This window comes from Euleptes europaea, chromosome 7, assembly GCF_029931775.1.
Source record: "Euleptes europaea isolate rEulEur1 chromosome 7, rEulEur1.hap1, whole genome shotgun sequence".
In the NCBI taxonomy this organism is placed as follows: domain Eukaryota; kingdom Metazoa; phylum Chordata; class Lepidosauria; order Squamata; family Sphaerodactylidae; genus Euleptes; species Euleptes europaea.
Genome location: NC_079318.1, coordinates 90,974,686 through 90,988,189, shown reverse-complemented (window position 1 = coordinate 90,988,189; position 13,504 = coordinate 90,974,686). Strand labels below are relative to the sequence as shown.

The 13,504-nt window shown below is 52.7% G+C and overlaps 1 protein-coding gene across 1 annotated transcript in view; it reads right to left on the bottom strand.

The window, feature by feature from the left end:
- The window catches only part of LOC130481050 (GON-4-like protein), a 52,218-nt gene that overhangs the window by 537 nt on the left and 38,177 nt on the right, over positions 1-13,504 (bottom strand). Inside the window, exons 22-30 of the mRNA XM_056853707.1 lie at positions 13,060-13,241; positions 12,390-12,587; positions 8,699-8,842; positions 8,361-8,504; positions 8,027-8,146; positions 5,853-5,966; positions 4,905-5,097; positions 2,338-3,139; positions 1,463-1,565 (exon numbers count right to left, since the gene is read on the bottom strand). Coding sequence (XP_056709685.1) covers positions 1,463-1,565; positions 2,338-3,139; positions 4,905-5,097; positions 5,853-5,966; positions 8,027-8,146; positions 8,361-8,504; positions 8,699-8,842; positions 12,390-12,587; positions 13,060-13,241 — 2,000 coding nt within the window. The remainder of the gene's footprint in view (positions 1-1,462; positions 1,566-2,337; positions 3,140-4,904; positions 5,098-5,852; positions 5,967-8,026; positions 8,147-8,360; positions 8,505-8,698; positions 8,843-12,389; positions 12,588-13,059; positions 13,242-13,504) is intronic.

Genomic DNA, 13,504 nt, shown 5'->3' with positions numbered 1-13,504 from the left:
GCCACTCGTGGAGGAAAGGGGAATCAAACCCAGTTTTCCAGATTAGAGTCCACTGCTCCAAACAACAGTTCTTAGCCACTACACCACACTGGCTCTGCTGAGATGAATTTCCCTAAAGCATCAGAATAATTTTAAATGTTCAGCATCTTCTGAAGCCTTAGGAGGAGGCTGGATAAACTACAGCACCTCCCCCACCCAACCCCTACCCGAAATCCATCACAGACGTCTGCACCCCAAAGAGATTTCCAAGGAAAACTTGGAAGCGATGTAGGGTAGCTCCAGGAATCGCCAGAAACCATGGTAAAGCCATAGAGTTGCCAACAATTCCTAGAGCTACTTTAAGTCACTTCCAGGTTTTCCACAGAAGTGATGTAGCGGCACATCCACTGTCATGCCCCCCCCGATTGCCCTGCCCCAAACCCTCCCACCAGTTGCTAAGCATGGCAACCTTTGTGGGGCTACGTTTTCGGTCTGTTCCTGCTCATGCACCGCCCCACTGACATTAAAAGCATTAAAAGACCCAGTCATCACGATAACATCAATAGCGGGGTGGGTGGGAAGGATCTCTGGATATCCTATGACTAAAGAAGAAATACCATGGCAGTAAGTGTGAAAGGCACTGGAAGTGCAGAGGAAGGCACTGGCAAGCCACCTCTGTTAGTCTCTTGCCATGAAAACCCCAAAAGGGGTCGCCATAAGTCGGCTGCGACTAGAAGGCACTTTACACACACACACAAGTGTGAAAATAAATAGCTCAGCACACTTCTTTTCAAAGTCTCCTTCTCAGCCACATCCCACCTGCCTCTCAGTGATGCTTTCTGAGGAGCTGAGAAAAGCCTCATCTCTGTTAAAACATCAGCCACTAGTCCATGCTCTAGTAGGTGCTGTGGAACACAGGCAGGAGAATGCTGCTGCAGTCATCTTGCTTGTGGGCTTCTTAGAGGCACCTGTTTGGCCACTGTGTGAACAGACTGCTGGACTTGATGGACCTTGGTCTGATCCAGCAGGGCTTTTCTTATGAGTGAACATGTTCATGGAGGAGAGGGCTATCCATGGCTACTAGTCAAAATGGACTCTAGTCATGATGCTTGCCTATTTTCTCTGGGATCAGAGGAGCATGCTGAATATATTAGGTGCTGTGGAACACAGACAGGATGGTGCTGCTGCAGTCGTTTTGCTTGTGGGCTTCCTAGAGGCACCTGGTTGGCCACTGTGTGAACAGACTCCTGGACTCGATGGGCCTTGGTCTGATCCAGCAGGGCTTTTTCTTATGTTCTCTCTCCCCTCCAGCTCTAAGAGTCCAGCAACCACGGTGTTCATTTCGAGCAGTGGGCCAATCAGATACATGGCCCAAAGCTTGGAGTTGGAGCCACTGGGAAGCGAGAAGCTCTGAGCTCTGACCCCCCTGTGAAAGTGGGAACCCCCACCCTTTCCAGTGTTTTCATTTCCCCGACAGACTCACTTCCTCGGCTGTTTTGTTGTGCAGCTGCTGCGAGATGGCCCTGAACGTGTCTTGTTGGGCGCCTCGTTCTTGGCAGGTGGTCAGGATGACACGGTCAGCCTCCCTGCAAGAAAAACACACACACCCCATTCTAGAGAGAGGCAAAGCTGACCCCACTGCCCTGGGCCAGACTTCACAACACCACCAACACCGGCATTCCCAGAAAGAAACTCTTCTGCATTTTGAAAGGCCTCATGGCAGAATACTTGAGAAAAGCAGCGCTATCCACTTTCCTGGTCTGCATCACAATCAACAAAATTGCTTCCCCTTTTCCTCAAAGAGCCCCTTCACCCACTCATCCCACCCACACCCCTTTGGAACCTGCCCATTTCTCATATTTGTGTGTGTGCTCCCTAATCCTCGATGCAGGCGGGCAGGCTTCATTGGGTGGATCTCATTAAGGCACTCTATAGTGTGGGGCTGTGGCTCAGTGGTAGAGCATCTGTTTGGCACACAGAAGGTCCCAGGTTCAATCCCCAGCGTCTGCTTGGCATGCAGAAGGTCCCAGGTTCTATCCCCAGCATCTGCTTGGCATGCAGAAAATACCAGGTTCAATCCCCAGCGTCTGCTTGGCATGCAGAAAATACCAGGTTCAATCCCCAGTATCTGCTTGGCATGCAGAAAATACCAAGTTCAATCCCCAGCTAAAAGGATCAGGCAGTGGGAGATGTAAGACCCTGGAAAGCCGCCGCCAGACTGATGTGAATGGACCAATGACATGACCCAGAGTAAGGCAGCTTCCTGTGTCTACATGATCCCATCAGGGAGGGGAAGAGACCCCTGCCATGCGGGTACCACTTTCTTGCCCCATTGCAGCTTCCCGGAGCGACACGTACCTGGTCCACAGGACGACTTTCTCTCCCGTGGAGCTGACCTTGATGTTCTTGGCGCAGACCATGGCTTCCGTCGCTCTCTGCTGCAGCTCCTCCCCCCGTGGCCTGGGTGGGCGGGGCAAAGCACGCTCGACGCCTCCCGCAGCTTGCTGCCGCTCTTGCAAACGGTCGCCGGCACCCGAGGCCCCCGCAGCCTTTGCCTTTGGATTGCTGGATTGTGGGCGGCAAGCACCATAGGGTTCCGTGTGAGTTGGCGAGCTGCAGTTCTTTCCCACTGCTGCCTTCGGGGGGCCAGGGTCTTTGGGGGGTGACCCCGCTGCTTCCCATCCTTTCGTTTTCGTGTCCACAGAAGCAGCCGGTCTCTCCCCCTCCTTTTCCTTCAGGCTAACAGCAATGGGCTCCTCCAAGAGGCTGGGCTGAGGAGCGAGTTTCTGCAGCAAACCCTTTGCCGGAGGAGGACTGGGGCCCTTGCCCACTGTCCCTGCGGAAGCCTCAGGCCCTGAGATGACTTTGCCGAGCCCACAGGAAGCCTCTGCGCTCCTCGGGCCACGTGCTGCCTCGCTCTCCCCACCCACGGGGCAAGAGCTGCCTCTGGGTCGCTGTTTAGGTGCAACAGTCTTCTGTGTCTGTATCGAAGAGGCCGCGGGAGCTGTGGGGGTCTGTGCTGCGGCATCAGCCACGGGTGCCTTTTTGGGGCAATGAGGTCCCTGCAGAGAGCACGGTTCTACAGTCCTACCAGCCAGTAGCACGTCCCCCTCTAAGGAGGCTTCTCTGCACAATGGAAGCTTCCCATCCACACGGGAACCTGGAGAGGGAAGACAGTTTCAGAGGATAGTTGTTATTCTGCAGTAGAACCGCTGGAATCAAGTCCAGCAGCACCTCCGAGACCAACAAGATTTCTGAGGCGTAAGCTTTCAGGAGTCAAAACTCCCTTTGTCAGATTCAAGTGCGAATGGAGATCTGACCCCTGTATCCCCCTCCCACCTTCTAAATGGGATAGAAGGGGAATCTCCACTCCTACTTATATCCAACGAAGCGAGTTTTGACTCTTGAAAGCTCATACTCTGGAAATCTTCAGTCGCTGATTTAAGAGTAGCAGTTCTCTTACAAAAGGATTTCAAAGGAGATTAGAGAGACCGCGGAATTCCAACTAATAATGAAGCTCGAGACAGTGCATTCTCCTGGATTGAATGGAGACCTGGGACTCATGTCTCTCATTACCAATGCTGATTTCTCCACACCTGCTACCCCCTCCCACATATCACACCTGATCCAATCACGCCTGCTAACGTCGTTGACTTGCTTTTGACATTTACATTGCCATTGTGTGTCTAATTCACTCCTCTCTACATAAGGACAGATGGAATCACATTCTAACTGTATCTGAAGAAGTGAGCTACAGTTTCACGGAAGCTCATACCCTGCCAGAAATTGTGATAGTCCTTAAGGTTCTACTGGACTCTTGCTCTTTTCTACTGCTACAGACAGACTAACATGGCTACCTATCATGATCGATCTCCCTGGAAATCTTGTTGGTCTCTGAGGTGCTACTGGACTCAAACGCAGAGGTAAGGAAGCAGTAGGGAGGGGTCTGATTCACACCGGTCTTTTCATCACAGGCAGTCAGGGATGCAGGCTGGGGACATTATGTCATCTTGCAGACGCAGGAAACCTAACAATTATTTCTTGCCGAGGGACCACAACCCTTGAGCTCCTCAGGCAGATGTAGCTACTACGATGGATCTAATACCGCCTGGGCCTTCAAGCAGGATTGCCTTAGCCCTTGAAAATACCACGTGGGCAGAGCTGGGACTGCGCAGAAGTCCCGTTCAGCCATGACACTTAGGAGAGGGCTATAAAATTATGCTTGGTATGGAAAGGGTGGACAGGGAGAAGCTTTTCTCCCTCTCTTATAATTCTAGAAAGCAGGGTCATCTGCTGAAGCTGGAGGGGGGGGGGAGATTCAAAACTGATAAAAGTATTTCTTCACATGATGCGTAGTTAAATTGTGGAACTCCCTGCCCCAGGATGTGGGGATGGCTGCCAACTTGGAAGGCTTGAAGAGGGGAGTGGACATATTCATGGAGGAGAGGGCTATTCATGGCTGCTATTAAAAATGGATACTAGTCATGATGCATGCCTATTCTCTCCAGGATCAGAGGAGCATGCCTGTGATATTAGGTGCTGTGGAACATAGGCAGGAGAATGCTGCTGCAGTCGACTTGCTTGCGGGCTTCCTAGAGGCACCTGGTTGGCCAGTGTGAACAGACTGCGGGACTTGATGGACCTTGGGCTGATCCAGCATGACCTTTCTTATGTTCTTATGACTGGGACTGCTGAGGGGCAGAATGGACTCACCGGCTTGCCGATGAAGGGAATGGGAGGCATAATCCACACAAGGATCCCTTCGCCCAAGGAAAGCGCAATGGAGAAGACCCCCCCCCCCAGAGTGCCTGTCTTTGCACAAGATCCCAGGCCCACTTGGAAATCCCACGGACGCACCTGTGACCCAGTTCCGCTCACAGGTGCACCCAGCGCATGTGCCTCCCCGGCCCTTCGCCCCAACACACCTGCCGCAGCTACAGGGTCCGCCTTCCGGGCAGCTGTCCTCATCCTGCCCTGGGGAGCCTCCCCGTCGTCTCTGTGCTCCAGGCTTTCCTCCGTCAGCTCCTTCTCTTCAGGCCGGGGGCTCAGTTCTCGTGGGGCAAGGTTCTCCGTAGGCTCCTGGGCGTCTTTGTGCTTGTAAGACTTGCCGTCTCCTGCCTGTAGACCGAGAGGGGCTCTTTAGAAGCAGTTCGGCATGCTCCCCACCACTCCGAGCCTCCGTAGCCTGCATGCGTTTCTTCCAAAATTCTATCAAAGCTCTGTCAAAGCTGAGCTCTTGTCCCCAGGCTCAAAACTTCCCCTATTGGCCTGCATTGTCCCGCAGTATTGCTTTTTACAAAAAACAGCTTGCTCATTCGGGAAGGAAGGTGGCATGGTAGAAGAAGAAGAGTTGGTTTTTATATGCCGACTTTCTCTACCACTTAAGAAAGAATCAAACGGGCTTACAATCGCCTTCCCCTCCCCTCACCGCAACAGACACCCTGTGAGGTAGGTGAGGCTGAGACAGCTGTGACTGGCTCAAGGTCACCCAGCTGGCTTCATGTGGAGGAGTGGGGAATCGAACCCGGTTCTCCAGACCAGAGTCCACCGCTCCAAACCGCTGCTCTTAACCACTCCACCACGCTGGTAGAAAGCCACCATTTACAATATTACAGCTGTAACTCGCTTTCCTGTCACGAGGGAAAAAACGGAAACCAAGAACAGAGGTGAAAGGATCCCTGCAGAGAGTTGCACGCTTAACCCTCTCACGCACAACCAGCCGTCATTATTTCAGAGGTGCAAAACTGAGCTTGGACTATCCCAGCATGACAAGCGGAACCCCACCCCACCCCGGAATCCTCCGCAAAGCTTAACAGCATCCGCTTCCTCGTCTTGCAAGGAAGGGGCCCTCCGAGGGCTCCCCGCTGGCTGACCTTGTTGCTGCAGTGACCGCAGCTCTTCCGCTTGCTCCTCTTCAGCCTCGAGTCGCTGCTCCCCTCGTGGCAGGCGCAGGAGCACTCCTTGGCCCCCTCCGCCCACTCCGCCTCCTGAAACGGCACGAAGAAGCACAGGTCAGCGGTTCGGCCCCAGTCCCGCCGGGGATGCTGCGGCTCAGTGGTAAAGCATCCACTTGGCCTGCAGAAGGTCCCAGGTTCAGTCCCTGCCATCTCCAGTTAAAGCGGGCTAGGCAGTAGGTGATGCAAAAGACCTCCAGTTAAAAGGACTAGGCAATTAGATGATGTGAAAGACCTCTGCCTGAGACCCTGGAGAGCCATGGAGAGGGGCTGTGGCTCAGTTTGTACAGCATCTGCTTGGCATGGAGAAAGTCCCAGGTTCAGTCCCTGCCATCTCCAGTTAAAGCAGGCTAGGCAGTAGGTGTTGCAAAAGACCTTTCTCTGCCTGAGACTCTGGAAAGCTACTGCCAGTCTGAGCAGACAATACTGACCTGGATAGACCAAGAATCTGACTGTGTAGATGGCAGTTTCCTGCCCGGTCTCGCATAATTTGCACGCAGAAGAACCCAGGTTCAATCCCCGGCATCTCCAGTTAAAATGATCAGGCTGAAGACCTCGGCCTGTGACCTGGAGAGCTGCAGCCAGGGAGAGCAGACCGCACGGACCCTGAGAGACCAACAGTCTGATTCGGAGACCAATGGTCTAATTCGGCATAAGGCAGCTTTGTGTGGGATCTGCTGCCAAGCCACAGACTCTCCCACGACGTTTCGGTGCGAAGGTCCAAACAGTAAACTCCTCCCCCCAGGAGGAAAAACTCCAAAGGGAAGTCCCTCTTTGTGTGTGTTGCCTGGAGGCAGTGTGGGGAAACCCGATTCTTTGCCCTGGGGTGCTATCGGCACCCCAAACCTGGTCTCCTTTCGTTGCGCAAAAGTCCTCGTCTCTGTGAGACGAGGCAGAGAGGCCGGCTGCTGGCACATGCTGCAGAAAGAGGAAAGTGTTCTGCTTTGCTCTGAACAAAAGCATGGATGATGCTGGAGTGATTAAAATGTGATTTCACTGCTAGCAGATGTAGTGATGGGCACAAGTATATAAGGCTATAAAAGGCCACTTTGGGGTCAGGAAGGAATTTTCCTCCAGGCCAGATTGGTCACAGATCCTGGATATTTTTTGCCTTTCTCTGGGCATAGAGAAGGGGTTACTGGGGGAGTGGGAGGGAGGAAGGAAGTTGTGAATTTCCTGTGTTATGCAGGGGAGTTGGACTGGATGACCCTGGTGGTCCCTTCCAGCTGCGTATCGGCAAGAAAATATTTTTAAACAAGACGTTCCTTCAGGCAAAGTTTCTGCCTGAAACATGAAGGGTGACTATTAAGAGTTCTGCATGACCTCCGTCCCTGATATTTCGTCATTGGCTCTGCCTCCTGTGGCAACCATTTTGTGGTTGCGCCCACCATCTTGTGTCGGAATTCCAAAGGGGCCCCACTGGATCAAAAAAGGTGAGGACTCAAGTGTGGTCTCACCAAAATGATCAGGGGACTAGAGCCAACTGCCCTATGAGGAGCAGTTAAAACGCTTAGGGCTGTTTAGCTTGGAAAGGAGGCGGTTAAGGGGAGGCATGATAGAGGTCTATGAAATTATACATGGTATGGAGAGCGCGGACAGGGAGAAGCTTTTCTCCCTCTCTCATAATACCAGAACATGGGGACATCTGCTGAAGCTGGAGGGCGACAGATTCAAAACAGATAAAAGGAAGTATTTCATCACACAACGCGTAGTTAAATTGTGGAACTCCCTGCCCCAGGGTGTGGTGATGGCTGCCAACTTGGAAGGCTTGAAGAGGGGAGTGGACATGTTCATGGAGGAGGGGGGTATTCATGGCTACTAGTCAAAATGGATACTAGTCATATAGCCTACCTATTCTCTCCAGTATCAGAGGAGCAGGCCTATGATATTAGGTGCTGTGGAACACAGGCAGGAGAATGCCTCGGCAGTCGTCTTGCTTGTGGGCTTCCGAGAGGCACCTGGTTGGCCACTGTGTGAACAGACTGCTGGACCCGATGGGCCTTGGTCTGATCCAGCATGGTCTTCCTTATGTTCTTATGACCCCTGGTCTAGAACTGGGAGCCCAGTACCAAGTTTGGCGAGGCGCTAGTCACCTTGTCAGTGTTCTGGCCTCCGAGCTCCTTCCGCTTCTTATTTTTTGAGGAGGCGTGGATTTTGGGGGGCTCCTCGTCCTCTTCTACGTCTGGCAACGACACTTCTTCAAATCCATCAAACTAGAAGAAGCGCAGGAGCTGCGTTAACCCACAGCCCTTCGGGTCCAGCCGCACAAGCTCTCTTATGCAAATGTCCCGTAGTCTGAGGGCGTTTCCCTGCCACTCAAGACCACCTGTCGCAGGGCTGAAAGCAGGAGATGGATACAGCTGCTTAAAACTAACCTCCCACACTAGCCCGGGAAAGGAGGGGGCGGCAGCGGCGAAAGGATTCTACCTCGTACTCTTTCTCCTCCGTCCAGCTGACCTCCTCAAAGTCTCCCATGCGGCTGGCTGACGGGCGCAAGTGATCAAAGAAGATGGAGAATTCGTCCTGCAAGTGGTCGTGCCCTTTCAACAGCTGCCACATCTGGTTCTTGAGCTGGATGTTTGGGGGGGGGGAAGGGGGGGAAAGGAAAAGTTTTAGTGTTTGATTTGATGAATGTGCTTTTCTGTTCTTCCATAAAGTGGTGGACAGCTCAAACCCGCCCGGGATCCGGTGCCTGAAAGGGACCCGCAGAGCAGACCACAGAAGGGTTACCTCTGATCACCTGCCCTCTGCTGGGGACACCTCACCTCCACGATCTCCTGGGGCAAACACTCGGCACAGCCCTGGAGCACTTTGATGATCTTCTGGTGGTGGGAAGGGTTTTCGGCAAAGCAGATTTCCAACTGCCGCAGGAACTTCCGGCTCTTTTCAAAAGCCTGCTGCTCTTCGAACTGCCCGGGAAGAAAGCAGAAGAGGGTCGATCCTGCGTGAAGGCCATGCAAATCGCCTCTGGCATCCCCCCAACTCCTGCCTTGGCTTGGGGACGGGGGGAGGAACCACACGGGTTGCCTCCATGGCTGAAAGTTACCTGGGGTGATGGTGGCCAGGGATTTTATAGTTTTATTTAGTTTTTTAAAAATGTAACCTGCCTTTCCACTTGCTGTGCAATGTTAAGACCGCAAGGGTGACAACTGAAATTGGGTGCAGGATTCAGGAGAGGAGAAGGGAAAGAAGGAAGGAGGAAAAAGGAGGAAGAAGAAGAGTTGGTTTTTATACCCCAATTTTCTATACCTTTAAGGAGTCTCAAAGCGGCTTACAATCGCCTTCCCTTCCCCACAACAGACACCTTGTGAGGTAGGTGGGGCTGAGAGAGTTCGGAGAGAACTGTGACTAGCCCAAGGTCACCCAGCTGGCTTTATGTGGCGGAGGGAGGAAACCAACCGGGTTTACCAGATTAGAGTCCGCTGCTCATGTGGAGGAGTGGGGAATCAAACCCAGTTCTCCAGATGAGAATCAGCTGCTCTTAACCACCACACCGGCTCTCTGTTGAAGCTTTCATGAGAATAACTAATGAAGCTTTTGTTTGGGGGAGGAAAAAGGTGTCTAGTTGTCATTATAGCATGGCCAATTGGTCAGGGACGTTTCAGAAGTACTGCTGGGGAAGATACCCCAAAAGACCACCTTTCTAACCGCCAGGGGGCTGGAACTTCCATGCCCCCTTACACAATGCTTTGCCCTTCCCCAACGAATAGCAGAAGCAAAGGAAGACAGTCAGCCTCTGAATCCCAGTGCCAGGAGGCAACATCAGGGGAAGGCTTCGGCCTCTATGCCCTTGCTGATAACCCTCCATAGGTTGGCCACTGTATGAGACAGGATGCGGGACTAGATGGGCCTTTGGTCTGACCCAGCTGGGCACTTCTGAGGTCCTTACGTTATACAAAACAACCTGATATATGTTAATGCTCTGAGCCTGGCTTTAGCCGGGTAGAGCAGGGTAACAAATTGAAAAAATAAATAAATAAATAAATAAATATACTTATTTGTGCATTGATCCTCCACACCTGGGCAGGCTAGGACAAAGAGTTGGTTTTTACACCCTGCTTTTTCTCCTCCTTTAAGGAGCCTCAAAGCGGCTTACAATCACCTTCCCTTCCCCTCCCCACAACAGGCACCTTGTGAGGCAGGCGGGACTGAGTTTGTGGGATTCCTAGAGGCCCCTGGTTGGCCGCAGTGTGAACAGACTGCTGGACTTGATGGGCCTGGGTCTGATCCAGCAGGGCCTTTCTTATGCTCTTACGTTATGTACTTAGAGGTCAGAGAGAACTGTGACTGGCCAAAGGTCACCCAGCAGGCTTCATGTGGAGGAGTGGGGGAATCGAACCCGGTTCTCCAGATTACATTCCGCCGCTCTTAACCACTACACCACTAAGATTTGGGGGCGCCCCTCCACTCTCTCACACATTGGCCCCCATAGACTGCACACACTCTACAGAAGCTGCCGATCTTCCAGTCTCTATTACTGAAGGCCAAACTAGATAATACTTTTTTTTAAGAGTCAAGTCCAGGTTCTTAGTAGACCAAACACTGAACATGAGTCAGCAGTGTGATGCGGTAGCTAAAAAGGCACATGCGATCTTGGGCTGCATCAACAGAACTATAGTGTCCAGATCACCGCGAAGTGATGGTATCACTTTACTCTGCTCTGGTTAGACCTCACCTAGTGTATTGTGTTCATTTTTGGGCACCGCAATTTCAGAAAGATGTAGATAAGCTGGAACGTGTCCAGAGGAGGGCAACAAAGATGGTGAGAGGTCTGGAGACCAAGTCCTATGAAGAAAGGTTGAAGGAGCTGGTTATGTTTAGCCTGAAGAGGAGAAGACTGAGAGGGGATATGATAACCATCTTCAAGTACTTGAAGGGCTGTCATATAGAGGATGGTGCCGAGTTGTTTTCTGTTGCCCCAGAAGGTCGGACCAGAACTGACGAGTTGAAATTAAATCAAGAGTTTTCATCTAGACATTAGGAAGAATTTTCTAACAGTTAGAGCGGTTCCTCAGTGGAACAGGCTTCCTCGGGAGGTGGTGAGCTCTCCTTCCCTGGAGGTTTTTAAGCAGAGGCTAGGTGGCCACCTGTCAGCAATGCTGATTCTATGACCGTAGGCAGATCGTGAGAGGGAGGGCATCTTGGCCATCTTCTGGGCATGGAGTAGGGGGTCACTGGGGGTATGGAAGGGGAGGTAGTTTGGAATTTCCTGCATTGTGCAGGGGGTTGGACTAGATGACCTTGGTGGTCGCTTCCAACTCTATGAATCCTCAGACTAGTTTCCATTCTATGATTCGTCAGACTAGTTTCTCTTGCCCCACAGCCACCCAGAAAATTCAAGGATTGCTTAAAATAAAGGAAAGCCTGTCTGAGCAGGGCACTGCGATGGAGAGGAGGGTGTACAGAAGGGCTCTCACCTTCCCCCCAGCCCAGGCCTTTCCCCCTACCCAAAACAGGACTGTGGGGTGGAACCGTTTCTCCCTTTTCAGCTGCCCCACGGGCAGGATTCTTCCCACCCCGGTTGGCTCCCTTTCCATCCCAATCAGGAAAAGCGAGGGGTCAAAAGATTATGGCCTTCTCCAAAACAAGCAAAACAACAAAAACAGAGAAGGCACTCTTAATGTTGCTGCCAGGCAGACCGGACCAGCAGGCCAGGCGCAAAGGCTGCTATCTGCATGGCCCTGCCTGCTGGAGCGAAGCCGGTTACATGTTACTGTGAACATGTGTATAATCCTGCCTGTACATGTGTACATCTGTTTGTAAGAGCCTTTCCACTTGTGTTTGTTTTACAAATGAAACCAGGGACACACGTAAATCAGTGAGCCAGCATGGCGTAGTGGTTAAGTGCGGTGGTTTGGAGCAGTGGACTCTGCTCTGGAGAACTGGGTTTGATTCCCCCACTCCTCCACATGAGCGGCGGAGGCTAATGGTGAACTGGGTTGGTTTCCCCACTCCTCCACACGAAGCCAGGTGGCCTTGGGCTAGCCACACTCTCTCAGCCCCACCTACCTCACAGGGTGTCTGTTGTGGGGAGGGGAAGGGAAGGTGATTGTAAGCCAGTCTGATTCTTCCATAAGTGGTAAAGTGGGCATATAAAAACCAACTCTTCTTCTTCTTGATGTACCACTGATTCAAAGCCTCAAGAAGTAACCTGTAAGGTCTGAAAATCCATTTTTCTGAAATCTGAAACAATGCATGTGCGTGCGTGCACAGAGCCATCAGGGTCCAGAGAAAATATGACTTCGGGAGCTGCATCCTATGCCCTACCTCAAATCTCTGTTCTGTTGCAGACCAATACGGCTACCCTCTGAAACGGTCCCAGGGCAACTGCACACACGGCCATACACCGCCCCAATTATGGTGCTACATCGGAACCCTGGAGATGCCGAGCCAGGCTGCCCACTCCCAAAGTGGCTCCTTCTGGAACAACCCCTCTCACCCCTGGCCCCTGCATACCAGCCCGCACTCCAGGGCTTGCTCGGGTAAGAGGAAGGCGGCGAAGTCAGTGAGCAGCTGCGGCCACTCCCGCAGGAGGCTGCGCAGGCGGGCGTAGAGGTCCACGGCTGTCTGCTTGTGGGCGTTGCTCTCGAACTCGTAAATGATGCGCAGGAACTCCTCATACTTGCCCGGGATGTGCCGCAAGGCCTCGCGAACCTGCAAAAAGGAGGAATGAACCGTGTCGGAAAACGAGCTCCCAATTCGGCCGCTGAAGCAAGGGAGCCACGGGACTGAAAAAGCGACTGTGGTCAGGACTGGGCATGTATGGGTCCAGCGTACAATGATCGTCGGCATCTGGGCACAGACACGGATCGTGGCCCTGGGCCTCAGAGACCGGGCCTGGGAAGAACTAACCCACTCACAAACTCCTTAGGCAGGATTCTGGGCCTGGAAAGTTTGAAGGGCCACTGCCCTCAGCGATTGGGGTTGCCAACTCCGGGGTGGGAAATACCTGGAGATGCGAGAGGGAAGTTTGGGGAAATCGCCAGGCCCCACTAGGAAGTGGGGCGAGGAGCCGGAACGAGTCGCCCTGTCCCAGTGTCACAAAGATCCCATTTATCCTTCTGGCTCTGGAGCACGCAGGGATCCTCGTTTTCTTTCAAAGGGTCCTGACTCGGCGGCTCCTTACCCTGCTCAGGTACGCCTGGGCAAAAGCCAAGTCCTTCTGCTCCCGCAGCGGATCCCTCTCCAGGATGTCTTCGTCGTACAGCAGCAGCAGTTTGGAGGTGTCTTTGCTGGCCCGGCCCCTGCCCCTCTTGGCCCGGGCTCTGTGGGAGCCCCGGCTTTTCCCAGGGGCTTTGGCGCACTCCCCTGCAACGGCACAACCACAGAATCATAGAAGATGGGAAAGGCAGCCAGCAAACCCATTGTCCGTGTGCACAGCCCTCTGTGGAATAACCCCCCCTCTGGGACACAGTCCGTGGTGCGTGTGTGCCTTTACTTCTTTTAGACATTAGTTGTTTTCTGTTGCCCCAGAAGGTCGGGCCAGAACCAACGGGTTGAAATTAAATCAAAGGAATTTCTGTCTAGACATTAGGAAGAATTTTCTAACAGAGTGGTTCCTCAGTGGAACA